The sequence below is a fragment of the Eulemur rufifrons genome, chromosome 16 (genome assembly GCF_041146395.1).
Source record: "Eulemur rufifrons isolate Redbay chromosome 16, OSU_ERuf_1, whole genome shotgun sequence".
Lineage (NCBI taxonomy): Eukaryota > Metazoa > Chordata > Mammalia > Primates > Lemuridae > Eulemur > Eulemur rufifrons.
Window position 1 is genome coordinate 78155585 of NC_090998.1, and position 26544 is coordinate 78182128.

At 40.3% G+C, this 26544-nt stretch overlaps 1 protein-coding gene across 4 annotated transcripts in view; it reads left to right on the plus strand.

Moving 5' to 3' along the window:
• Positions 1 to 26544, plus strand: part of ANO4 (anoctamin 4) — a 325441-nt gene that overhangs the window by 231314 nt on the left and 67583 nt on the right. For all 4 annotated transcript variants that reach the window (XM_069490108.1, XM_069490103.1, XM_069490107.1 and 1 more), the window contains one exon: positions 5195 to 5326. In XM_069490108.1, coding sequence (XP_069346209.1) covers positions 5195 to 5326 — 132 coding nt within the window. The remainder of the gene's footprint in view (positions 1 to 5194; positions 5327 to 26544) is intronic.

The following is a 26544-nucleotide window of genomic DNA, read 5'->3' on the forward strand; positions in this document are numbered from 1 at the left end:
TAATATTCTTATCTAGGGAAAAGCAGGTGTTTTTGAAGTAGGCCTGTTTCATTTAATTCAGTCTGATTAAGTTGTCCTTAGTGCAAATTCCCTCCTGGGTTGTTAGTGGCTCCAGGGAAAGGACCTGTCTTCCACTTTCTCGGGGTATACCCAGAGCATCCGCACTGGGACTCTGCACATAGTAGGTGGTAAAGGCCTCCTAACAGGTTAGCATGTTGGGAGTGAGGTCCTTTGCACGTGGCCTTTTCTTTAATCATCACCTCTTCCAAAGTGGGTAGGATTATCTCCCCTTTACAGCTGAGGGAACCAAGGGCCAAAAAGATTAAACGGAACTTTCCCAAGACCCCCCTTGGGAAGCCATGGCAGAAGTGACAAGCCTGTGCCCATCTGTTTGTGTGACATTTCCAGCTCCTCCCAGGTACCTGGAACCCCACTTGCCAGGAACCAGTATTTTGGGGGGAATCTGAATTTACCATCAAAACAAGCTTCTATTCAAGTAACTCATCTTGCAGTCCAGATACTAACTTGACAAGTCAAGGCCAGACATGCCCAAGTGGATGATCCATCTTCCCTGTATTGATTTGCTTATGTAGTCTGTAAGAGCCCTTTTGCTCAGTAAATGGCAGAAATGGAACAAAGTGCCAACATATCCAACTAAAATCAATACTAAATCATTAAGCCAATGTTTTCTCTTTTCTTTTCCCTGTTAGTGGAGACTTTATTAAGTAAGCTCCACTCCCATACTAGAAAGAAAAATGGGATGCCTTCTGGTTAACTGGTTTCCTGATTTTAGTATAGCCAGGTAAATTTCGAATTGCATATTCAGAGATGTTTATTAGACACAACATGGGAGCACAGATCTCAGTATACAAGGGAATATCATAGCTTTTGAATTTCTGTTGGGAAGAGAACTCTACATAAAAGTTCATTGTCATTATTTTCTTCATCCTGGAAACTACCACATTATTGAGCCCTTTGTATAATCCAGCCAAGGCATTGTGCAAGTTCTTGATACTCATTATCTTATTTATTCCTCACCACTGACTTAGGCTATTTGTACTATTAGCTCAGAGAGGTTTAGCTATTTGCCCAGCAAGATCTCTGCGACTGGGATGTGAACCTGCTTCCAGCTGACTCCAGAGTCCATCATTGTATCTCCTAACAGTTATCCACTAGGTGTTGCAAAGAGGAAAGCTCTTCATTAACTCATGTTTGTTTAGAATGACATAACCAAGATATTATCACCCAAATCACCAACAACATGTAGTATCTAAAGAGCTTCTGATTGATCATCATTTTAGAGATGAGCTTAGTAAGGCTCAGTGAGGGTAGAAGACTTGTTCTAGGCCACAGTAGTGTGTGATGGCAGGATCAAGAATTCAGCTTGAGCCTCATGCTTTCCAGCCTAGTGGCTCTTTGCACTACATGTTTCTCCTCTGCATGGTTGAAGCAGATCCTTAGTGAAGTCTGAGCGTGGCACAGTTTGGACACAGCACAGTATTTGTGGAAAAGCAGCCTAGGGGAGCTCTCACTCCTTATCCCACCACAGAGAAATAAACTCTTTGTTCCCGGAGCCGCCTAACTGGGAGGTGGGAACAGCGTGTGGATGGCAGCCTTAGCACAACAGGAGCCTGGCTAACTGTGGCCAGGTCTCGAGGGGAGGATCAGACCAAGACGGTTTTAAGAGATGTATGAGTTTCCTATTGCTGTCATAATACATTGCCACAAACTCAGCTGCATAAAACAACGCAAACATATTATCTCACATTCTGTAAGTCAGAAGTCCAGGGGAGGGGGGACTCAGCTGGCTTCTCTGCTTGAGGTCTCCCAAGGCTGACATTAAGGTATTGGTGGGCCTGGGCTGTTATCTGGAGACGGGGGTCAATGCACTTCCAGGCTCGGTCAGGTTGCTGGCACAATTCAGCGTATGCAATTGTAGGACTGAAGTGTCCCTTTCTTTACCGGCTGTTGGCTGAATGTACATCTCAGCTTCTGTAGGCTGCCTGCATTCCCTGGATCCCAGCACTTTGCATCTTCAAAGCCAGCGATGGCGGATCAAGCCCTTCCCATATTGTGAATCTCTCCGATTATCCTTCTGCTGCATCTCTCCTGTCTCCAGCCGGAGAACATTCTCTGCTTTTAAAGGTTTCAGTGGTTAACTTGAGCCCATCTGAGTAGTCCATGGTGCTCTCCCTATCTGAAGGTCTGAACCTTACTTAGATCTTCAAAGTTTCATTTGCCATGTAACATAACACAGTTACAGGTTCTGGGGGTTAGGGTATGGACATCTTTTGGGGGCAATTCTGCCAACCAGAAGAAGACACAAACCTCTGACCACATTTGAGTGTTTGTTCCTGTCGTTGTGAAGAGCACGCAGCATGGACAGGCATGTGTGATGGAACCCGGACCACCCTGGCTTCGGCCACGTGCTCCTGCTCCAGCTTCCCAAAGAAGGCCAGTCTGCACCCTCCACTCCCATGTCCAGCCAGTGTCTCAGGGCTTTTGTTTTTTAATGTCTTTCTTCCACCCTAGTGTTTAAAAAGCCCAGTTCCTCCGCTCCATCATTTTTGCATTAGTCCCGTGGGGTCCTCAAGAAATTACTAGTAACGCTTGCTATCTGCCCGGCAGCTTCTCCAAAACATTTCCTACTCACCATGTTTTATGAGCCTCCTAACCATCCTGTGAGGTCAGTAAGATAATGGTGATGGTGATGACTATCATTACTATTTATCCCCATTTTATAACCCTGGAAAATAAGACTCAGAAATGTGAGTGGCTCGTGCAAGTTCTCACAGTTGATAGGCAACACAGCCAGGTTTTAGGCACCTTGATTACAAATCCCAGCTGCCTTCCATCATGCCAAACAGCCTCCTCTCACTCCCTTCTCACTTCCTCTTACGCCTCCTCTTTTTTCAATTAATCATTTTCATTACCCTGTTCTGCTCTCCGCTTCACTATCTCCACATTTCATTTAGATTGTGGTGTCACAAGCTGGCTGCTGAAAGCTGCCATTCACTCCCATAGAGTATTTAGGCCTGATTTTTTCACAGCTTTGTTTGTGTCCACGCTGAGCGCTGTCCCCAGCTGGATTTAATTCATAGTCATTGCACGCAGAGCCTAGATTCTGTGGGAATGTGAATTTTGCAAAGTGTGATCCAATTAGAGCTGCAGACCAGAGATATGTGGGAGGTAAAATCTCTATCATAAAAAACCTTTGGGCCAATGTCCTCTTTCTCGAATGAGTTTTAAGACAATCAGATGAAATAAAGTCAAGAGCCACAGGGAAGGCCACTAGCCTAGGAAGTCTCATTTATAAGTCCATTTAAGGACTAAGTCATTGAACACAGACAAAGGATAGATGCTGGTGAAGCACAAATAACTTTGAATTGAAAAGCAAAACAGACCTAAGTGTTAAAAGGCAAGTTGATTGCTCAAATTTTTAGTTTTGAAAACAAATAGAAAAATGGTAATAATAGCCAGCACTTACTGTATACCAGACATTATCTTGAAGACTTTATGTATATATTAATCAGTCCATCATCACAACTCTATGAATCGGGTATCATTATCATGCTCATTTTACAGATAAGAAAATTGAGGTTGAGCAAAGTTCAATAACTTGCCCAAGGTTGTGCTGTTCGTATCTACAGAGCAAGGATTTGAATCTAGGCACTCCAGCCCCAGAGTTCAGGTTTTCAGTCACATGTCATGCAGCTTCTCTGAAGCCCGTCGACTCACTGTATTTTACGTCTACTTCTGTGTGTGTGTGTGTGTGTGTGTGTGTGTGTTGGGGGGAATTTCTCTTTGGGAGGAAGGATCTAGAGCAGCTGCGAGATTCTTTCCAGTTTGGCTGTTTAGTGTTCTGAAAAAGAACAGTGATCACCAGACAGAGCTGGTGTCCTGGTGAGGCTGGAACAATACTGAGAATAAAGTGAAGGAGCAGTTTACCAGTATTTTTCAGTTTGGAATTGATTGGTTATATGAAAAATATTGCCTTCAGCTGGGAGTTTTACTCTGATGATTAATTTTATGTGTCAATTTGGCTAGGCTCAGGGGTGCCCAGATAGCTGGTAAAACATCACTCCTGGGTGTGTCTGCGAGGGCCTTTCCAGAAGAGATTAGCATTTGAATTGGTGGGTTTAGGAGAGAACATGACTCTCACCAATGTGGGCGGGCACCATCCAATCTACTGAGGGTCTGAATAGAACAAAAAGGTGGAAGAAGGGTAAGTTTGCTTCTGTTTGAGCTGGGATATCCATCTTCTCCTGCCCTTGGGCTTCAGCACTCCTGGTTTCACCACTGACTCCTAAGATTTTGGAGGCTAGAAGTCCCACAATCTGCAGTTTGTAAGCAGGAGGCCTAAGAAAGCTAATGCCACAAGTCCCATTCTGCATCTGAAAGCCCGGGAACCAGGAGCGCCAATTATCAAAAGCAGGAGAAGATTAATGTTCCAGCTCAAGCAGAGAGCAAATTCGTCCTTCCTTCACCTTTTCATGAAGCCAGCTAGGAAACCACGGCTTGAAAACCACCTTTAGGACACTGTTGTTGTTTTCCTTGACTTGGCCTCATTGTGTGCATTAGCTAGAGTGACACATGTGTGTCGTGATGCCCCAGCACCATGATAACTGTGGAGTCAGCTTGAAAAGAAAGCAGTGAAAGCCAGAGATCCTGCTGCCTGCCGAGAAGCTGCTCAGGGAAGGTGTCAGAGGCAGGAAGCTAATGTGGCATTGAGCTCTCTGTGCACACTCAACCTGCTGGAATATGCTGCCAGTGCCCCGTCCTCAAAGTGAAATACAGCTAGCCTCTCTGACCTCAGAGCTTTTCCAAACACAATATGAGTTTCTAGAACCAACGGAATATGAGAAGTTCAGGTCTCAGCTGCTTTGCTTAAAGGCCTGTCAGCTTCCTTTTCAAAGCCTTCCAGCCTTGTTATGACTACTTGGTCAATTATTGGCATGTGAGTGGGCATCTAACTCATGACTGCTATTTCATAAATGATAACACTGAGGCCACTTGGTGAAATCAAAACACTGGGATTCCAGTTCTCTTCTTGCTATCTGTAAAACAAATATCATGAGTGCAACGAGAGTGCTTGGAATGTGTGTTGTGTAATTATGGCTCTGTGGAGCCACCCTGTGTTTTGGGGTGATGCTGACGTGCTGTACCCTTTGGTTTTGCCTTCCATGTACCACAGGATCGATAAACAAATAAGCAGGTTTCGGAGATGGTTACCTAAGAAGCCAATGAGGCTGGACAAGGAGACACTGCCAGACCTGGAGGAGAATGACTGCTACACTGCCCCTTTCAGCCAGCAAAGGATCCATCAGTGAGTGTTTCGGGTCAAAGCCCCTGTCTTACTAAGGACGTGTGGCTGTGATAGAGCCTTACCCTGCACGCCTTTGATTCCTTGGTGCGTGGAAGGAACGGCATAGTGCCCTTCTCCCCTAAAAATTCTGTGAGTGCTCATATTCCTTTTATTTTAGTCAGGGGAAGCTAACTGCTGTAGCAAACAATCCCCACATCTCATGGCTTAAAATGACACAATGCTTGTTCATCTGCATGTTGTGTGAATGAGTTCCTCCGGGGTAATGGAGAGACCCAGGCTCCTTCAGTCTTGTGGCTCTGCCCGCCTCCTGTGTGCAGAGCCCCCTGCAGGCTCCTCTGCATCTAGCCAGCAGATGGGGGAAGGGGTCTACATCTTTTCCTCTTGAAAAGAACACTTGTTGTTTCCTGGTTTTTATGTATCTCAGTTCACTTCTCAGTTTCCCTTTCTCCAGCAATTCGCTAAGTTGCCTTAGGAAAAGCTGCATCACCAGGCAGCCCACTTGCTGACTCATCTATCAGACTATCTCAGAACAGTAATTTGTCACTTTTGACATATGAGTAGGGAAAAAAAATGTTGGCTAAGTAACTGAGCCTGTGAGGAATTGCAAAAGTGATAAGAGAATTTACTCTAAAACTTCTGAGATGACAGGAAATGATGGCCTGACGGCAGGGCAGGCAGGAGAGAAAAGTGTGCCGAAGACTGTAAACAAGGAGAGAAGCACAGCCTCTCACAGAGGGCAGAGATCAGGCAGCCCTGCCTCACTCAAGCAGCCTTCAGGAATTCCTGGCCCTCCCTGTTGCAGCCGTAATGGCAGCCTCAGTAAAAATGAGTTACCTGAGGGAAGGAAAGGGATAACAGATTTTTTAAAAATACATTTGGCTAATTTTGTGAAAAAGTAAACCAAATGGCAATTGTCAAGATGTTTCAGGGAGTGTGTAAAATGGGGGTATCTTCCAGCAACAGAGTATCAGTTAAAGTCTGTGGATGCCTAAAGAACAAAGGAGAGAAGAAAAAAAATCAAAGATCAGATGTTCTGCATCAAAATTGTAATACTCAGTAAGATCAATCTAATACCAGGGAAGCAACTCAATAAGCCTCTAAAATAGCCAAACCTTGGATCCCCACAGGTTTTTCTTTATCTCAGTTCATTTCTGAGATAATATACCAGCCCAGCCATATTATGTGAACATTTGAAAGGGTCATTGAAGAAAACAAAACTCACAGCCCAGCCTCAAAAACTTAGTTTAGTCCTCCACAGAAAAATAAGAACTGGGAGGAAGATAATGTTAATTCAGAGATCAGGATCTATAGGTTTTTTTCTTAAGAGACAAAGACATATAAAAGCTGACATATTCCCAGTCTTAATTTAAACCCTCACCATGTCTATGTTGTTCATCTTGGAAGTTTTTTAGGCAACTGATTATTTCTTACATTCTTCTGAAGTGGAGTCTGGTTTACATGCAGATTTTTCCTGTGTTTCTTACCTGCTTGAAAGAGTTCCTAGCACAGTACAGAACTAGATGTCAAAAATTTTGGATAATAGATGGATAGGTCAATGATGGATGGATATATGGGTGAATGTGCAGGTGGACAAATGAATGGAGGAATAAGCCAAGTTCACGGTGTGCACTCTGGGGTTTTGTTTCACTTCAGAGGGGTATAAGTGAATTAAAGAGCAATGATGGATGGATAAATGGATAGATGGATGGAGAAATCAATGAAATATATGGTATGTGCTCTGGGGTTTTGTTTCACTTCAGAGGCATATAGATATATGGAAGAGGAAGGTTTCTCACCTCTTCATGCTGGTAATGTTCCATGATGTTCTTGCTTTAGAACAATACTTCTCAGCATGTTTCTCAAAGTCAGAAGCACCTGGACACCCATCAGGATTTCTGGGGACCAGAACCAAAAATCGTATTTTTACAAGTAATTTAAAATACATAATAAATGAAGGAAGATCACACATGAGATGGGGATATTCAGCCATCTCTCTCCCATATTTGAAAAGCCTTTTTTTTGACATGTTTGAGTATTGATTTGCCAAATAATTGATTTGTTCAACAGTCATTAGTTGAGTGTTCACTTCTTTCCAGGCAATGTCTGGATTCAGAGGATATAAAGATAAATAATACACAGTTTTGACCCCAGCCTAGTAAAGATGCTGAGTATTTGAAATAATTGTGAACAGTATAATGAGTGTGACTTAAAGAGAGTGTTCTCAGTTCTCCGTATTTGGAGGGAGGTTGGTAAGTGGTGAGGGTTGGTCGTAAAGAAGAAAATGCTTGATAGGGGTCTTGAAGGATAAGACTTGCCCAAGTAAGTAGGGGAGAACAGAATCCCAAGGAGAGAGAGCAGTGTGTGTATGAAATAACAAAGGCATGAAACAGGATGGAGTGTTTGAGGAACCACAGGTAGCTTTCTGTGGATAGGAGTATAGGGTGCGAGTGTTATTGTTTGAAAAAAGGAGAATGATCAGTGAAAGATGAGATTTCAAGACAGAAGACCAAGGAAGAAAAAGTAGAGGGATGGCTGAAATGAAGCAAACTGAAGGACCAGACCTCAGGAGACCGAGAGAATAGAGACAGTTATATCTTGCAAGTGGGAGATGAAAAATTAAATAAATATCTTGAATGTTATCAGTGGGAATTCTTTCTCTTTGAAAATTGTCATGCCACATGGGTAACATCCCTTTGATGAGTGTGTAAAAGTATGACTTGAAGAATGCTTGCTGTCAAGTTGGAAACAATTGTTTGGTACGGTCAGAAAAAAAATTCCCTAAGGATGCTTTGAGAGTGATATTAATGGATTTAAACTAGTCAGAAGTAGCTGGTTAATAAGCTCTGGGAGTTATAGCAGGATCTCCTAGCTTTCCAAATACAGTCTAAAATCCCATGTGACTTCTTAGTTTTGTAGAACGCTTCATATTGTGTTTGTCTTGGAATAAAGGAGAATAATAGAAATTTAAGCATGTTGGGTGGGAAGTAGGGTGGAGTGGAAGGGCATGAATAGTATAGGAAAAAGAGAAGAGAGAATTGAAGGTTTAATAAATATGATCAAAGTGGGAAAGAGCCTTAAAAATACCTTGCTCTCAGGATAAAACCTAGACTCCTAAATTGACTCACTAACTCTTGTTTCCATGAGCTGTTTTCACCTTCTTAAGTCACTTTCCAACTCTTTTGTCTCCTGTCTACACAAGCTCTTCCTTCTGCCTGGAATGCCTTTTGCTTAGGAGTCCTTCTCTCAGATTTCATGAAAGACATTAACTCCAGGAAACCTTCCATGATTTCTAACCTCCACCCCCGATTCTGGCGTAGTTTCACTCTTCTGTGTTTTGGTAATATTTTTCTTGTCCTTAATTAATAGCACCATCCATTTTAATTGCTTTCTCCTAGACTATAAGCTCCTTGAAAGACTATGCCTGTCTCACCCACTTTTGAACCCCATAGAAGGTGCATAATAATGATTTGTTTACTGAATAGATAGAAACAAAAATAGGAGAATGATGTGAGTAAAGAATAAAGATGATCTGAAGTTCGCTGACTGCACACTCATCTCAAACCCAATTCAAGACGTCTTCTCCTCAAATGTGGTCCACCTTCCCTGTTCCCTGTCTCAGTAAACAGCACTGGTATTTGTCCACTTGCTCAAACTGGAGTCTGGAAGCTATTCTAGGCACCTCTCTCATCTCTACTTCCCACATGTTATACGTCTCCAAGGGCCGATGGTTTTACATCCTACGTGTCTCTTTATTCCAGCAACTTCTTCCCATCTTTGCTACCATTATTTCACTTCTGAAACCCAGAAATAATGTAACAGGTCTCCGTGGTTCTACTCTTGCCCACCTCTAGTTCATCCTCTCAAGTGCATACAGAACAATGTTTTCAAAATGTGCTCTTGATCATGTCAATTCACCGTGTTTAAAAACCTTAGAATAAACACCAAAATTATTGCTATGACTTGCAAGCCCTCAAATGGCCGCACCATCTGCCAACTACTCTCCAGCCTTGTCTGCCTTTCCTGCCTCCCACCCTGCACTTGTTATGATCCAGGCACATACAACCTCTCTCAGTTCTTTGTTTTTTTTTTAATTTGTTTTTATTTGTATAAATTTATGGGGTATAATACAATTTTGTTACATACATAGATTGTGTAGTGATGAAGTCAGGGCTTTTAGGGCATCCGTCACCAAGATAACATACATTGTGCTATTAAGTAATTTCTTATCATCCAGCCCCATTCAACCCCCTCTGAGTCTCTGTTGTCTATGATTCCAAACTCTCTCAGTTCTTTGTTTTTTTTTAATTTGTTTTTATTTGTATAAATTTATGGGGTATAATATAATTTTGTTACATACATAGATTGTGTAGTGATGAAGTCAGGGCTTTTAGGGCATCCATCACCAAGATAACATACATTGTGCTATTAAGTAATTTCTTATCATCCAGCCCCATTCAACCCCCTCTGAGTCTCTGTTGTCTATGATTCCAAACTCTCTCCGTTCTTTGGATATACTCTGCCTCAGGGCATTTGCACATGCTGTTTTCCCTCCTGAAATTTTCTTCCCAGTCCTTACCCCTTTGCCTAGTTTATTCTTACTCATCCTTCAGAACTCAGCTGCAAAGACTTCCCACTGGAATCCTCCCCCAACTCCATCCTTCCCCACCAGTCCTTCCAAAGATCAGATCTCTTTGTTCTCTATTCTTTTAGCACGTTTCCTATATAAAATTTTTCACATTTAAAATTTTATAATTATTTGATTATTAAATGATTGATGCCCATCTCTCCAGTTAGACTACCTATTCTATGGAGGCATGGGCCATATTTGGTTTTGCTTATGATTGTATCTCCAACACCCAACACAATGCCTAGCATACAATAGTGCACAATACTTGTCTAGTAAATGAATGGAGTAAAATTAAAAGTAATAGATAGCACAGAATAATATAATCATAAATCTTTGTACTTTGAAATTCATTGTCCAAAAAAATTAAAATTGAGAATCAATTATAAAACAAATATCCTAGCATTCTATTTGAAAATTTATCTATGCTTAAGATGAAATAAAAGCAAACCTGTGGGTGTACATGTCTATAAATCAATGTACAAATGCCGTTTGGTCATTTTATATGGTATTACCAAAGGTGGGCCTACAGGTAGGAAAACTCTTACTGTATGCCAGACACTAAGAAATTTAATTCTCATAATGACCCTCAGAGGGTGGAGGTATTATTAGTATCACTCTTTTACAGATGAGCAAAGTGAGGCACAAACAGGTTAAAGAACACCTACACTAGACCACTTGCCTAAAAAAATCCCAATTGTCAGTAGTTTAACAGTGTAGAAGTTTATTTGCTATTCACATACTGTCTAATGTGGGTCATCTTGGGAGGAGGCACAATGTCTCTGTTCCATACAGTCATGCAGGTACTTAGGCTCCTTCTATCTGGTAATTCTGCCATCCCCTAGATCCCTTACAGACAAGGGAAAAGAAAGATGAGTGGTTTTTTTAGGAAAGTTTTCTGGGCCAGGCTTAAAAGTGTTGTACAGCACTTTCACCCACATTTTATAGACCAGAGCTCAGTCATATAATCACCACTAAACAAGAAATGCTGGAATAGCTAGTCTACCTGTGTGCCCAGGAGAAAACAGGAAGCAGGTTTGCTGAACAAATATGTAGTCTGTCTGAGTGATGAAGCAGGAATTCAGATTCAGACAGGGAGGCTCCAGATCTCACACTCTAAGCATTATGTGTTACTTCAGGATTTCTCAACCTCAGGACTGTTGACATTTGAGGTTGAATAACTCTTTGTTGTGGGAGCTGTCCTGTGCATTGTAGGATGTTTAGCAGCATCCTTGGCCGCTACCCACTGGATGCTAGTAGCATCCACCTCCCACTTAGTGGTGACAATCAAAAATGTCTCCAGACATTGCCAAATTTCCCCAGGTGGTGGTGTTAGGAGGGGTGTACCATCACACCCCTCCCCCCAACCTTGAGAACCATTGCTCTGTTATCTTTCAACACATGACGCCCTTCAGGCAGGAACACACACTCAGAAATCTGTGATAAATTAAACTCTAGTTGAATCTGATGACTATGACAGACAAGGTCATTCAAGAATTAATTTATTCCTCTTCACCTCCCTGCCCATGAATGTCGCTTAAGTAGCACTGCCCTTCATTCTTAAAATGGCATTGGCAGTAACACCCTTGAGGCAATTACTTTCTAAGGTCAATATTCGTAATAAAGGTTTTCTGCTAGTAGACAGAAAAAAGGAAATATGGAAAAAAGTCATGTCACTTTTTATAACAGATATGTAGTACATTCTTTCAAGAAATAGATTAATTTTGAATTGCCTTTCAGAAAAATGTGCTAGATACATGCAGATAGAAAAATGTTCTTCCTTGCATTTTCATTATTTTTATCATTATCATTACTTTATTTATCTTTATAAAAACCCATGAAGAGTGAGGTTAAATTAAATATTGGCCACTTCCTAACAGAAGAATCTGAAATTTATGCTATGTTCTATGTGCATACATTTAAATACATACTCATTCATTCATATGCTTCAAGCCAGTTGTTCTGTGTGCTTGGGAATCGATGGTGAACAAACAGGCAAAGATTCCTGCCCTCTTGGAGCTTACATTTTAGCTGGGGGCAACTGGCAATAAATTACTAACCAGTGCTTGTCAACCAGGGGTGATTTGGCAATGTCTGGAAACATTTTTGATTGTGAACTCAGGAGTGAGAATCACTACTGGCATCTAGTGGGTCGATGTGGGTGGCCAGGGCTGCTGCTGAACATCCTACCGTGTGCACAGGACAGCCCCTCCAGCAAGGAATCCTCCAGCCCCACAAGTCAATAGTGCTAGGGTAAACATTTGTTAAAAAGTCCATTTAAAAGCATGTGAAAAGGTGATAAACTCCATGCGAATAGAGAAAAAGAGGAGTGGGGAGGGTTGGCATGGGGGTGCGGGTGCAGGTTGTGTTTCTAAAAGACAGTATTTATATTCTTCAGGCTAGGCTTCTTATAGAAGTTGTGGTTGGAGAAAGACTGGCAGGAGTTGAGAAGCAAAGGAGAGAGTTCCAGGTGGGGGGAACGGCCAGAGCAAAGTCCCTAACCTGGGAGCACCTCTGGGTGTGTTTGGGGAAGTAAGAATATGGTAGCTAATATCTATATGGTGCTCACTAGGTTCCAAGTAACTCACAGTTATAAATTCATTTGGTCCTATGAGTAAGGTGTGGCCATTATCCCCATTTTTACAGAGGAGGAAAATGAGGCACAAAATGGTTAAGTAACTTACTCAAGGTCACACAATTGGTAAGTGGTAAGGTTTGGATTGCAAGGCCAGGCATTCTGTTCCAGTCTTATCCTATTACCATTACACCTTGGGTTTCTAAGGCTGCTGAAACAAATTACCACCAACTGAGTTGCTTAAAACAACAAAATTTATCATCTTACAGTTCTGTCAGTTAGGCTCCAACATGGGTCACACTGAGCTAAAATCGAGGTAAGTCAGGGCTGCCTTCCCTTTTGGAGTCTTTGGGGGAGAATCTATTTTCTTTGCCTTTTCTAACTTCTAGAAGCTGCTGCCTTCTTTGACTCATGGCCTCTTCCTTCATCTTTAAGGCCAGCAGTGGCTCTGACCTTGCTTCTATCATCATATCTTCTTCTTCTCTGATTCATCTGCTTTGCTCTTCCATTTGTAGGGATGCTTGTGATTCTCTTGGACCCACCTGGATAATCCAGTTAATCTTTCTATCTTAAGGTCAGCTGATTAGCAACCTTAATTCCGTCTGCAACACGAATTGCCCCTTTGCCATATGGCTTAACCTATTCACAGGTTCTAGGGATGAGGGTGTGGACAGCTGTGGGGGCCATTATTCTGCCTTGCACAGCTGTATAAATTCGCCAACCAGAAGGTGTCAAGGGTCTGGAACAGAGGACAGGTAAATTTTGATGGAAGAAAAGAAAGAAAAAAGGAAGGGATAGGGGGATGGAGGCAAGGAGATGGCAATAGTTTGGGGGACATTAAATGCAATGACATATGTGAAAGTCTGGTACCTGGCACATAGAAAGCACTTAGCAAATGCTAGCTATTATTATTACTACTACTGTGAGCCAGGAATATGCTGGGAATCCTTGGGAGAATCTCTGAAAAGTTGCAGGCATTATGTAAAGGGAAGGTTTGAGGGGGCAAAGACTGACTGTGCACAGGTCAGTATCTGACCTGAACTGGAAATAGCATTACTTTTAAACAAAATGTTATTCAGTGTCCCAGATACTTTGCCATTTCACATTTATTTATCAGTGACATGTGCCTATTTGGTTTTGAAACCCTCTCAGTATAGATATCTGGAGATACTGATTCTTCTAGCACGCGCCCTTTACTGTATGTTCTTTTCAGAGCATTTGGAGTTTTTCTGTTGTTTTCATCGACCTGAAATCCTTAGAGAATCCTCCAGGCAAAGAGATACCAAGATTGATTTAGGTAGGATTAACGTTCTTTTAGTGCCCCTATGACTCAAAGCAGTCTCAGAACACTTGTTTTATTGCAGTTACTTATTTGGCATTAGGCTCTTCAATATGCAGGTTGTCTATATTGATCCATAGAGTCAGGGGAAACATATCTAAGATCTGGAAAGGTTGAAACTGAAATGAAAATGAAACAAGCCACACCGCTGAGATGTGTGCTTCCCAAGATCATGTGTCTCCTTTTAAGTAGGACATAATGACTTTAAAGGGACAAGAAGGTCACCTACTCGTGTGGGAAAAGCAGACCTCTGGGTGTCTGGGGGTCCAGTAGGTAGTTGGATATGTTATCTCAATATTTGTGAGACTATCTGTGAATAAGTCACTTGGAAATGTTTTACTGCATTAATCTGTAAATACATAGTTTGTTTTTCCCTTTATCAGCTCACTCATTCAGCAAATACTTTCAGTGTCTATTATATGACAAGTATTATACTACAGTAGAAAAATATATATGTCACTATGTGTTCGTATGTATATTTATGTTTGTATGTATATATTTTTAAAATTTTTAGCCTTAGCATACTAAATTTGATGGTCCAGAGGCTATTTTTCTCATCAAAATGGTAAAAGGCAATTTAAAGCACCTATAGGAAAAAGGGAAGATGTGTTAAATTTAGGTGCAATAAAATAAGAAAGGGTTAACATGAAGGGGAAGGAAGGGAACTAGGATCACATGTGTTGGTGGAGTGTCCATGTGTAATCAGTTGTGCATGAAGTCACGGGAACCACAGTGGTCGGAGGGAACAAGGAAGAGCAGAGGTGATAAAACTATAGAGCCACACAGATGGGTCCTCTGAGCCAGGCTCTGTGCTGCATCTTCTTCATCATCATCTTTTTTGACCCTTGCAACAACCCTGCGACATAATTTTATTATCCTCATTTTACACAGAAGGTGTAACGGGCTCACAGACATTAAATACTTTATCCAGGGCCACACAGTAGCGAGTAGACTTTGGGGTTAGAACCCAAGTCTGCCTAATTGCAAAGCCATGCTCTTTCTGTGATACAACAGCTGACAGTTACTGAGTGCTCACTAGACACAGGGCTACCCATGAGACTAGTAGTATTGTTATGGCCACTTAGAAATGGAGAAATGGGATACAGAGAGGGTAAGTCACCTACCTGAGCTACATAGTGGGCAGAAGCAAGAAGCCATTCTGAGCAACTGGGGATAAGAACTGCAGGAAGCGAAGCAGCTACTGCCTCCAGGGCTGGGGGAGCAAAAAGAAGAGGTGGGGGCAGAACCAAGGAGCTCAGAGGAGGAGAGGCTGCCTCGCTGGGGCTGGTACCTCAGGGGTGTGGGGCAATGGAGTGAGCCTAGTTTGGGGAGTGTTTATTTTCTTTAAGCTAGAAATTGGAACCAACTGCCATTGTGAGGATGGAGGATCATTTCTCGTGCAACATTGACAGGAGCAGGCAGGCAAACAAGAAGAACCAAGTCCCTTCCACCTGTTTTCCCTGCCAATCTCCCTTTCATGCCCCGTACTGACAGAGCAAGTCGTAGAGACAGTTAGCAAAGCAGAAATATAGTTTTCAGAGTCTCTGCTCCAGCATCATAGAGAAGGACATAGAAGCGGTAATTAGATAACTTAATAGACACCACACTCTCTAATACCTGGAATTTTACAATTTAGACTTTAATTCTTTGGCTAAAGTCATCCTCAATTAAAATAAAAATGTCCCCTGGAAAGAGGAAAATTTCAGTGCTGTTCTTTGTTTACACCCCCTTATGAATAGTTTAAAATAAAGAAGGGGAGAAAAAAAGAGATAGGGAGGGGTATTTTGGCTGTAGCAGGGACAGATAAAGGATGCCACAAAGATGGTAAAGGCGGAAAAAAGCCAAAGGGGGAAAAAAATGAAAACAGGGGGATCATGGAAGGTAAATTTCACCAACTTCCAAAATTTTCAGATGCTTGGCAGAGGTTCTAGGACTTTACTGCTCACAGCAATACAAACAAGCTGCAGGGAAGTAGATAGATCTGTCCCTTCAGTCAACACTCATGACAGCTCACCTTCGATAAGGGAATGTGAAAACAAGACCCATGCCAGAGACCAGACTGAGATGCTAGTCATGGATGAGTCACTCAATAATAAATTTATGCAGCGACAATTGCCTAAGTAATTCAAACAATCTTACTATTGACTGAATTATAGTAGCACCTTCATTAGTGGAAAGCTGAAGGCTTGGCTTGTTCTAAATTGGATTTTTCTGGTCTGAGGATTAATTAAGAACCCATTTATGATGCTAAACTTGTTTTACATATTTTTTAGAAAAAATAATTTCCTCTTTATTCTGAATTACTTTTGAATAGCAAATAGAACGGATCTCTAATAAATTTGAATATTGCGATGCTTTCACGTTTTCATTCTCAATATTTCAGTTCAGTCTGTGTCAGGCATCAGTTCTGTGACAGGCACTGTGTAGGGCCAGACGAAGATGAGTGAATCACAGTCTCTGTCCTTAAGGGTTAGTGATGGAGCTCCAAGGAGCTCTGGTTAGGAACACAGGCTCTGGAGTCAACTGGACCTGAGCCCCAAATCCCGGGTCTGTAACTCATAAGGCATGTGATTCTGCACTTCAATTTCTTCATCTGTAAATTGGGAATAATAATACCCATATAATATTGTGAAAGTTAACACATCATATCAGTTCCTATGGTAAATATTCAATAAATGCCATCTATTTTGTTAATAATGTTGGTGGAAATTGATATCTAAGTATATAATATATGTGAATTCTATATGTGTTGATTTTCATGGTCTGGTCTTAGACATAGGATTTGATCTAAAGTATTCCCAATCCCAGGATATCATTTTTTTCTCTCTTCCTCTTTTTCTTTTCTACAGCATTCTTTCTCCTTTTCTTTCCCCCATCATTTCCTCTTCCCACCCCCTCCTCTTCTTCTAGAATTATCCAGATTACTGTCCACTTTCCCAGTTCTCTTGGTTGCACATACCTAGCCAATGCCAAAGGTACTGTTTGGTCTACTGTATCTCACCAATAGGTTTTCAATCTCTGACCAAATTAATGCATATCCTTTTGTTAGGTAACTGACTTTTTAAAATACTATTTCAATCAACAATTTTCCAACCTTTTTCTGCCATGACACATGGTTATGTTTACTTATGCAACATACTCCCTCATGTTTTTCTGTTCCTGTAGAAAACATACTAGAATACATGAGAGTAAAATGAAGCTATTAAAAAGGCACCTCAAATCCATTCTCATTTATTTTTAAAAAATCATTCCCAAATGTAGGCACTCTAACCATTATTAGCATCAAATTCACTGTAACACACCTCACCATTGATCATGTCACATTAGGATATTGTGACATATGGGTGAATAAAACCCCTAAATTTGAATTTTACTTCTTTCTTAAGACCTGTCCTAATGTACATGTACCCTTAGACCCACCTATGCCATTCCTAAGTATGTACATTGTCCAGAAACACTTGCACATGTGCATTTTACAAAATGTTCACCATAGCAATGTTTATAATAATAAAACTTTGGAAATAGCCTAAATATTCACCAGCAAGAGAATGAGCCAGTAAACTGTAGTGTCCCCATACAATAGATTTCTAAGCAGCAGAGAGTATGACGGGACTAGAACTTCTCGTATCAACATGAATGAACTTCAGCAAGCAAACAAGCTGCAGTAACGTAAGTATAGCATGATGCCATTTCTGTAAAGTTATAAAACATATAATACTATATTTTTAGGAATACATACATATTGTAGATTATAAAAAATTCCTGATAGTGTTTACCTCTAGGAGAGAGAAATGCAGTTGAGGAAGGGCACATCAGGGAACTTCAACTGTATTTGCAAACTTTTATTCCTCAAGTTAGTAGGAATACAGGTGTTTAATATTATTCTCAAGTGCATTTTTATGTGTCTAAAACTATTTTATTAAACAAAAAAGACTTCATAAGATCTGATTTCAAAATAGCATGTACTTATATCATACATTGGGGCCTGTTTAAACCATGAGAGTCAGTAATTCCTATAAAAAGTGACCGATAGAGAGCTAATAGTAAGTCATAAAGCCACCATTTAAGAGCATGATATGCACATAAGTACACTGCATGCAACATCTCCTAATCTCAAACATCCTTTTGAAGTAGGTATTATTGTTGTCCCCATCTGAAAGATAAGAATCCTGAGATTTAGAGCAGTTACTTTTCTAAATTCAAACAGTTGGCGCTTGGCAGAACCAAGACTCAAACCCAGGTTTGTTTTATCTTATTTTTCAATTATACCAGAATCTATTGACTTCCCACTACAGAGAATAAGGATTTGCTGCTTTTCATTCTCACAAACTCTTACCACAATTCTTCTTATCCTTTATCCTTTGAATGTAGCTATATCACAATTTTATTACATTATCATAATGTATATCAGTGTTTACGTTATTATGACTGTACAAATGCTACTCAGAACTAAGTTTTATAGTGCAATATGAATCATTTGCCTTTCCTGCACTGTTTTTGATTGAACTAGAGGAACTCATTATCTTGATTTTTAAATTTCAAAGTTTTCTAAGTACTTATCATTAATTCCACCCTGAACTCTGCCAATTGTTTGACAGAGTGTGTCTAAATTGTCTAAGTTCAGGAACTTCAGATTCATCAGATATACAACCAATTTCATCTTCTTCAGAAAATCACTCTGTACCCTTATGACAAGTTCCAATCTGAACTTGTTTTCCATTCCTGGTACAAATTGTCATCCTGGGATCTTTCTATTCCAATATCCTAGGATTCTCTTTGTCTTTCATCTTTGTTGCAACTTCTGTTTCCTGGATCTGATTTATTCTACTCTTTTATTGCACCCTCACTTTCCATCCTCCAGTGACTTCCTGATAGAAGTATTGCATGGCAGATAATTTTTTGAGATCTGGCATACCGTTATGAGCTGAATTTTGTCCCCTGCAAAAATTCACATGTTAAAGTTCTAACCACCAGTACCTCAGTATGTGATTCTATTTAGAGATAGGGTCTTTAAAGAGGTAATTAAGTTAAAATGAAGTCATTAGTGTGGGCCCTAATCCAATATGGCTGGTATCTTTATATGAAGAGGAAATTAGGACACAGCCACACGCAGAGAGAAGATGATGTGAAGACACGTAGAGAAGACAGCTATCTACAAGTCAAGGAGAGAGGACTCAGAAGAAAACAACCCTGCTGACACTTTGGATCCTGGGCTTTCAGCCTTCAGAACTGTGAGAAAATAGATTTCTGTTGTTTAAGCCACCTAGTGTGTGGTGCTTTGTTACAGCAGCCCTAGAAAACTAATACACATTTATTATACTTCACTCATTGTGATAGTTTGGCTAGGTATAGAATTCTATACCCAGAATTCTATAATTTCCCTCAGAATTTTGAAGGTCTTGTTCCTTTAATTTCTAAAATTCAATATTGCTTCTGAGAACTTCATTGCAATTCCTAATTCTCTCTGTGTAACTTTTCTCCTTACAGAAGCTTATATGATTGCCTCTTTGTCCCCAGTGCTTTCAAGTATAACAGTAATGTATCTTGATGTGGCTCTGTGATCATCTATTTTACTGGATACTCAGTGGACCCTTCAACCCGTATACTCTTGTCTTTCAGGTCAGGCAAATTTTCTTGAATAATTCTTGAATTTGTTAGACGATTTGTTCCTTTTCTTTCTTTCTGGAATTCCTATTTTTCAGATATTAGACTTCCTGAGTTCACCCTAAAATGTCTTTATCTTCCTTTCCTCTTTGATAGTCTATATCGTTTTGTTCTGGGAGATTTCCTCAAGTTATTTTCTGGAAGATTTCCTCAACTTGTATTCAAATGATTCTATTGAGTTTTTAACTTCTACTATCATTTTTATGATATTTTATATTATAATAATATCTTATGTTCATAATGTTCTGACTTTTTAAACATATTTTGAGCTTTATTTTACAATTGCAATGTCTTCTCAGCTCTCTAAGCATACTGATTTTTTTTAATGTTTCATCACTTCAAATAGCCTAATTTTCTCTAACGTATTTCTTTCTTTATTTTTATTTGTCTCTTTGTATTATTCTCTTTCTTTTATGTTAATAGATTTTCTCAGATACCTACTAAACTTTGGCTGACTGTCTGTATTTAAGAATAGAAAATGTAAAACTTTAGTAGAATTTCTCAGTAATAGGTGAGTCTAGTCAAATGTGGGCCTCATTGTAGGGAAATGGCTGGGTGGTTTCATTTTAGACCCTCGAATGTCATTATCATTAGATCTTTCATCTTAGGCTGGTCATATTCCCCAGGGAAATCCCTGCCAGTCTCCTTCCTGGAAAGTCAAGGCCTGGTTGGCAATGTTCTGGAGCCAAGTTAGAAATGACCACTTGAATAAGAAAAATGTCTCACATTGCTTTATATTCTAGTAACTTATCATTTTAATCCAAGAAATAGGCTTGAAAATCTTTACCAAGCAGTCAGAACTTCCGAAATTATATATTTGATGATCTAATAATCTTATTATCCTTTTACTCATAACAAGTGTGCTGAAGATAAGAAGTTAGTTATTGTACTGCATGCAATTGCCTAAAGTCCAGAAAACTCTCAAAATAGGCCTTGTCACATAAAAAAAATTAATTGGCTGCTTTGTTCCTACTTAGATTGTCATTAATTTGAGGACATAATTTAAGTGACACTGTATCACCTTTGCTTCTCCCTGTTAGAAAAGAAGTACCTATTTAAAAAATCTAATTAAGAAAGTTTCCCGAAATATTTATTTTAAGGCATTAACCTTCACTTTTCTTTTTGTATTATGAAATAATACAACTTCAGCCATTAAAAAAAACTGGTATATTGGTTATCTATTGCTACATAACAATACACTGCAAAACTTACTGACTTAAAATAAAAATATATATATTTTATTTGCTCATTATTCTTTTGTTTCAGCAATTTGTGCTAAATTCAGCAGGGCAGTTCTTGGGCTGGTTTCTCCTGCAGTTAACATGTGGCTACAATTGTCTCTTTGCCCAACTGGACTGGGTGGTCCGAAATTGTCTCATTCACAGATCTGGTGGTTGGTGCCAGCTCTTGGCTGTATTACTTTCTACACATGGCTCATCTTCAGAGAGGCTAGTTCAGGCTTCTTTACCTTGGCAGTCTTGAAGCAGCATTCCAAGTGGGTGGGCAAGAATGGAAGCTGCAGAGCCTCAGCCTAAAAATCATAAGACTCAGTTCTACCATATTCTGTTGATTAAAGCCATTCACAAGTCCCACTCATATTCGAGAGGTAGATGATGCTACCTCTTGATGGAAGAAACAAGAAATTCACAGCACAATGAAGTGTGTACACATGGGAGTAGGAGGAATTGTGGCCATCTTTTTTCTTTCACTCTAGTACAGACTGCCCTCTGGGAGTAATTTATTCAAATTTTTTCCACACAGAAAATGTACTCATCCCCATCCCAGGATCCCCACAATTCTTATCCCAATGTTTCATCAGACTCAAAGTCCAGGATCTCATATTCTCCATCAGTTAGTTAAGGATGAAAATCCTTGGATATAGCTCCTCAGACATGACTGTTCATGAATCAGAAACTAGTGAATGAAAAAGACAAGTTATCTTCTCTCTACATTTTCAACATGTAATGACTGGACAGGGACAGAATAATTACAACAGATACTACCATTCAAAACAGAGAACAAGAAGAAGCATATAGCAATCACTCGCTCAGGTGAATTCTGAAATCCAGCTGGGCACACGCTTCAAGCTCCTTTACTACAGAGGCAAGAAACATGCCTTGATTAGTTATCTGGTCCTGTTTCCTACTTTGCCACAAGCCTCGGGTTTTTAAATTTATAGCAGTCAATAATATGACTGTATTTCCAAAATAATCGTACAAAACTGTCTGTAGGTAGTTAAATGCTTCTTGACAAAGTTACCACTTGAAGTTTTAAACCATGGAGATTTTCATACTTTTGAGAATACTTGTTGTATAAATCTCAGAAATTCCATAATATATGTAAAAAATCAAATTGAAAACTCTCTTCATTGCCTTTATTTCTCCCAAAGTAGTAACCCATACAAAGCATAATTATAAAATGAAACTGATTTTGAGAATCTTCCAATTAGAAAAAAATATAAAATTTATCTATAACATAATCTGACAATTTCTGGAACATCTAGTGGATCTCTATGTGGAACACATGATTTACTTATTTCCTTGGGCCCTAGAATAGAGTACAAGGCAGACCAAGCCCTGCCCTCATAGAACTTGCATTCTGCAGGGGGAGGGAGGTAAACAACAAAAATGTAGATACATATTCCCCCACCCCAGCCCCATTCTTAAAATTTTCAAAGAGTAAAACATAGGAAAAAAATAAAACAAGGTAATGGGAAGGGAGACAGAAATTTGTGGAGCAGGAGATTGGACTATCTTAGCTAGAATGATAAGGAGGCAACATTTAAGTTGAGACCCAATGTTGGGAAGAAACAGATTGTGCAAAAATCTGGGAAAAGCATGGGCTAAAGCCCTGGACAATAACAAGTTGGGTTTGTTCAGGGGCAGAAAACAAGGGCCATGTTGCTTGTTTACAGTGGGCAAAGGTAAGAGGAGATAAGGTCATTGGTGCAGGCAGGAACCATGTAGGACTATGTGGAAAGGAGTTTAAGCTTTCTTCCAAATCTATGGGAAGTCACTGAAGAGTTTTAAGTTGAAAAGAATAAGATTTTATTCATGTTTTTAAAAGGTCATTGTGGTTGCTGTTTAGAGGATGAACTGGGTGAGTGAAATTAGATACAACAGTTAGGAGGCTATTGCAGTAGTCTTGGAAACACCTTTGAAGTAGAAGGGTGAGAAAGGGTGAGATTCAGGGTAACATTTGGGATGAGAGACCCAAAGACCTTGATGGATTGGATGTTGGACATGAGAAAGAGGGTCAAGGATGCCTCTCAAGTTTGCAGCTTGTGAAATTGGCACAGGAATGCCATTTTGTTGTTGTTGTTGTTGTTGTTAGGTCTAAAAGACTAAGGGAAGAGCAGATTTTTCTTTTAAAAGGGTATATATCAAAAGTTCTGTTTTGGAAATGTTTGGTTTGAATTGTCTCTTAGACATCAAGTGGGATGTCAAATAGGCAGTTGGGGATAGCAGTTGAATCATCTACCAGCGAGGCTTGATGACCTGCCTCTATAGTCTGAAGTCTCATGTTGTGACTACCTAACCCTATCTTCGGGCGACTAAAAGATGTGACCCTCATTTTCCTGACAAGTAAGTGTGTTCCAAAGAAACTCGATGACTTCCTTGAGGCCACAGGGCTAAAGTAGAAGAGAAGGATTTGGACCTGGTCTTCTGGCAACCTGTACATAGTCCTGTAGGGTACTCCTCACCCACTCTCCTCTTTAGATATTGTAATCAAAGGGAGATACAGTGTGAAGAGCCCGTCTTGCAGGCTGTGGGTAGGTTCTGCCATATGCCCAAAGTGCCATCCACAACTTAGGCAATTGTTTATCTGTGCTGTCCATACAGTATCTACTAGCCACATGTGGCCATTTAAATTATATTTTATTCAATTAAATTAAAATTCACTTTCTCAGTTTTACTAATCACAGTTCAAATGCCCAATAGCTACATGTAACTAGTGGGCACCATATTGGATAGCACAGATTAGAACATTTTCATTATCTCAGAAATTTCTACTAACAGTACTGGAGTCTAGATAATTCAGACTAATCTAACATTTCCCTCAGTTATAAGAATTTGTGAAGAAAGGGTAGTCTTATTCTGATAACTGTGGTCTAAGAAGAAAGTTTAGAAAAAGAAATCAGTTATCTGTTTTAAAAGTGGCACATTTTATAATAAGTGAATTTTAGAACTAGCACTAATGAGTACCTTTCCCCAATTCTTACCGTTGAATGTTTGCATGTTTCTTATTTTATCTAATTAGAATATAGGCTTCTCTGAGGAAGGGAGGTAGGTTCTTTTTACCTTTGCATTCCCCTATCTCAAAATACATACATCCCTTCCCACACTCTAACCACTTCCATATATCCACACCCTGGATGCACACTGTTTTGCACAGAACAAGCATAATATTTACTTGTTAAAAGACCCAGCATATTGCAATATTTTATATGTAAAGAGGATATATGCATAATTTTGATAGACCTGGTCAAATGGCCCTTGTAGAGTTTGCACCAGTTCTCTATCCCCCAAGCAATATGTGGGACTGGGGCCGAGTTTCTAAGGCAGCGTGGACCCCTGCTCAGAGACTGAGCCCCAGGTGTCACAGAATTTCTTTAGCCAGAATTTCTCAGCTTACTGTGCATGTGTGTTTGTGTTTGTGTGTGTGTGTGTGTGTGTGAGAGAGAGAGAGAGAGAGTGAGGGTGAGAGAGAGAGAGAGAGAGGTTCCATTTGGAGAAAGTTGTTTGTGGCTAAGAAAAGTGTGAGAACCATGACACAGGGAATCATCACTGTTCCTTCTCATAATCCTCCAGTTTGAAAGAGTGACAGAGAACATGAGACTGTTCCATATCCCACGAGAAGATCCTTAGACATGCAGTGTGGAAGGAAGAGATAGAGTGGGTACAAAGATCTCCAAGAAGCAAGAGTAGAGGCCAAGGTGTAAGGAAATGAGATTGCATCTCATAGCCCCCAGCGTTAGCTAGTGTTCTCCAAAAGTTCAGTTCATTCGAGCCAACTTTAAGGGTTTGCTGTGTGCTAAGCTCTTTGCTGGTGCTGGGAATTCAGAGATGAGCATAGCTGGTCTCTGCCCTCAAAAAGCTCATACAGAGAAGTGGGGCATGGAGGCAGGCAATTTTGATATGAAGTAGTAGAAGCAACAGCAATGCCTATAGCTGACTGTGAGAGCTTCTTAAATGCCAGCCAGTGGGCTCAGCACTGCCTGTCATCTCCGCTAATCTACAAAAACCCTATGAGAGTGGTTACAGTGTTATCCCCATTTCACAGATGAGGAAACTGAGACCCAGAAACGTTGAGGGATGACCCCAATCCTACTTCCTAAGTGGCAAAGCTGGGGTGTACACTGAGGTCTGTCTGACCTCAGTCTTTAGCAAAAGCAGAGGTGATGTTGAGCACACCCAGAGCTAAATGCCCATCTTCCTTCTCCTGCACTCAGTGGTGTTCTGCTTGCTTCTCTACAGCACCACACTACATTTCACAGTGCGGCGTCAAGTCAGAGCCTGGGGGGAGATATGGCCTGAGCTGAGGTTCAATGGATGCACGGAAACAAGAGACCAACCTCCAGGAGTCAGGAAGTTCCTGCCATAGAGAGGGAGGCAGGCAAGCAGAGTGGCTGTGCAGGCAGCCTCTGGAGCCAGACTACCTGAGTTCAACTCCTGGCTCTGCTCCTTTTTAGCTGAGTGACTTTGGACAAATCACTTAACCTCCCTGATACTCCACCTGTAAAACGGAGCCAATAACTACTTTACCTCGTGGGTTATTTATTGTAAGCATTCAATGAATTCACATACTCAGAGTGTTAAAATAGTGCATGACACATGCCCTGTACGTTTGCTCCCACTATAGAATCTCAAGGCTCCAGGTATGACCTGGATGTAAGGAAAAGGGAAACAAAAATTTGAAGCTTGTCTTTGGTGCTTATTATGGAGAACTATTATGTGTGCTCAGAAATGTAATGTCATGCTGTAAAAAGAGATGGAAGCAGAAAACCATTTAATGGAGGAGAGACATGGGCTTTTAGCCCTGAATCTTCTCGTCAAGCATGGTTGTACTTATCAGCTTTCGGTTATCATCTAGGATTGTGAGTCAAAATGTGCTTTTTATTTGTTAGCTATTTCTTTATGACACCTTTACTTTGTATTAAAATGTAATGGCTTGTCTCAAACAAGGTGAAAAAGCAGAGGAGGGTAAAATACAAAGCATCACATTTGATGTGACTCTTGGTTTTCTCCTCTTCCTCTTTAATGCTATAAAATGTTTTCAGATATCCCAAGAGAGAATATCAGATAAACGCTGCAGCTTCCTCATTTACCCACCAGCATTTGTCTCTCATCCACCAGGGCAAATTATTTCCCTCCAAGAGCAATATTCTGTAAAAGAATCCAAGAGAAGTGAAAGTGGGAAGAAAATACTTCTCCAAGAAATCAGTTCACATGATTTACTTTTTGTGTTCATATTCTGTGGCCTTTCTCTCCTTTATCTGTTGTCCCAAAATTCACATTCCCAAGTCTGTTTCTAAACCAAGCTCCTCATCTGGACCACACTTCCTCTAGGCCAAGTTTATTTCTTCCTCTCATCATCTGAACAACTCCTGAGAATCCATCTTCTTGAAGAAAAACATTGAATAGCAATTTCCCCAATATCTAAAAGACCTTCACACAGCTGTGCACCCACCACTCACTAGATCTTAGGGCTACGGAAGTTATGATTCAGCCTTTTGTCCTGAATAAGCTCACAGTCTCAGGTGGAGAAAAGGCATGCAAAAGGAGGTTGATTCAGCCCTTCTCTGCCACACGATCATGTTCATTTCCTTTATGCTCTGTCTTCAGTAGACTGTAAGCTTCTCAAGGACAAGGGTTTTGTCTTTATAATCATTACCTTACAGAGTGGCCTGTGTAAACATTTTATGAACAAGTAGGAACAAATAAATGACAACACAGAATGATCAGTAAATTGATATGCTTGCAAAATAAGAAATAGCACAGAGAAGGGAGTAGTAA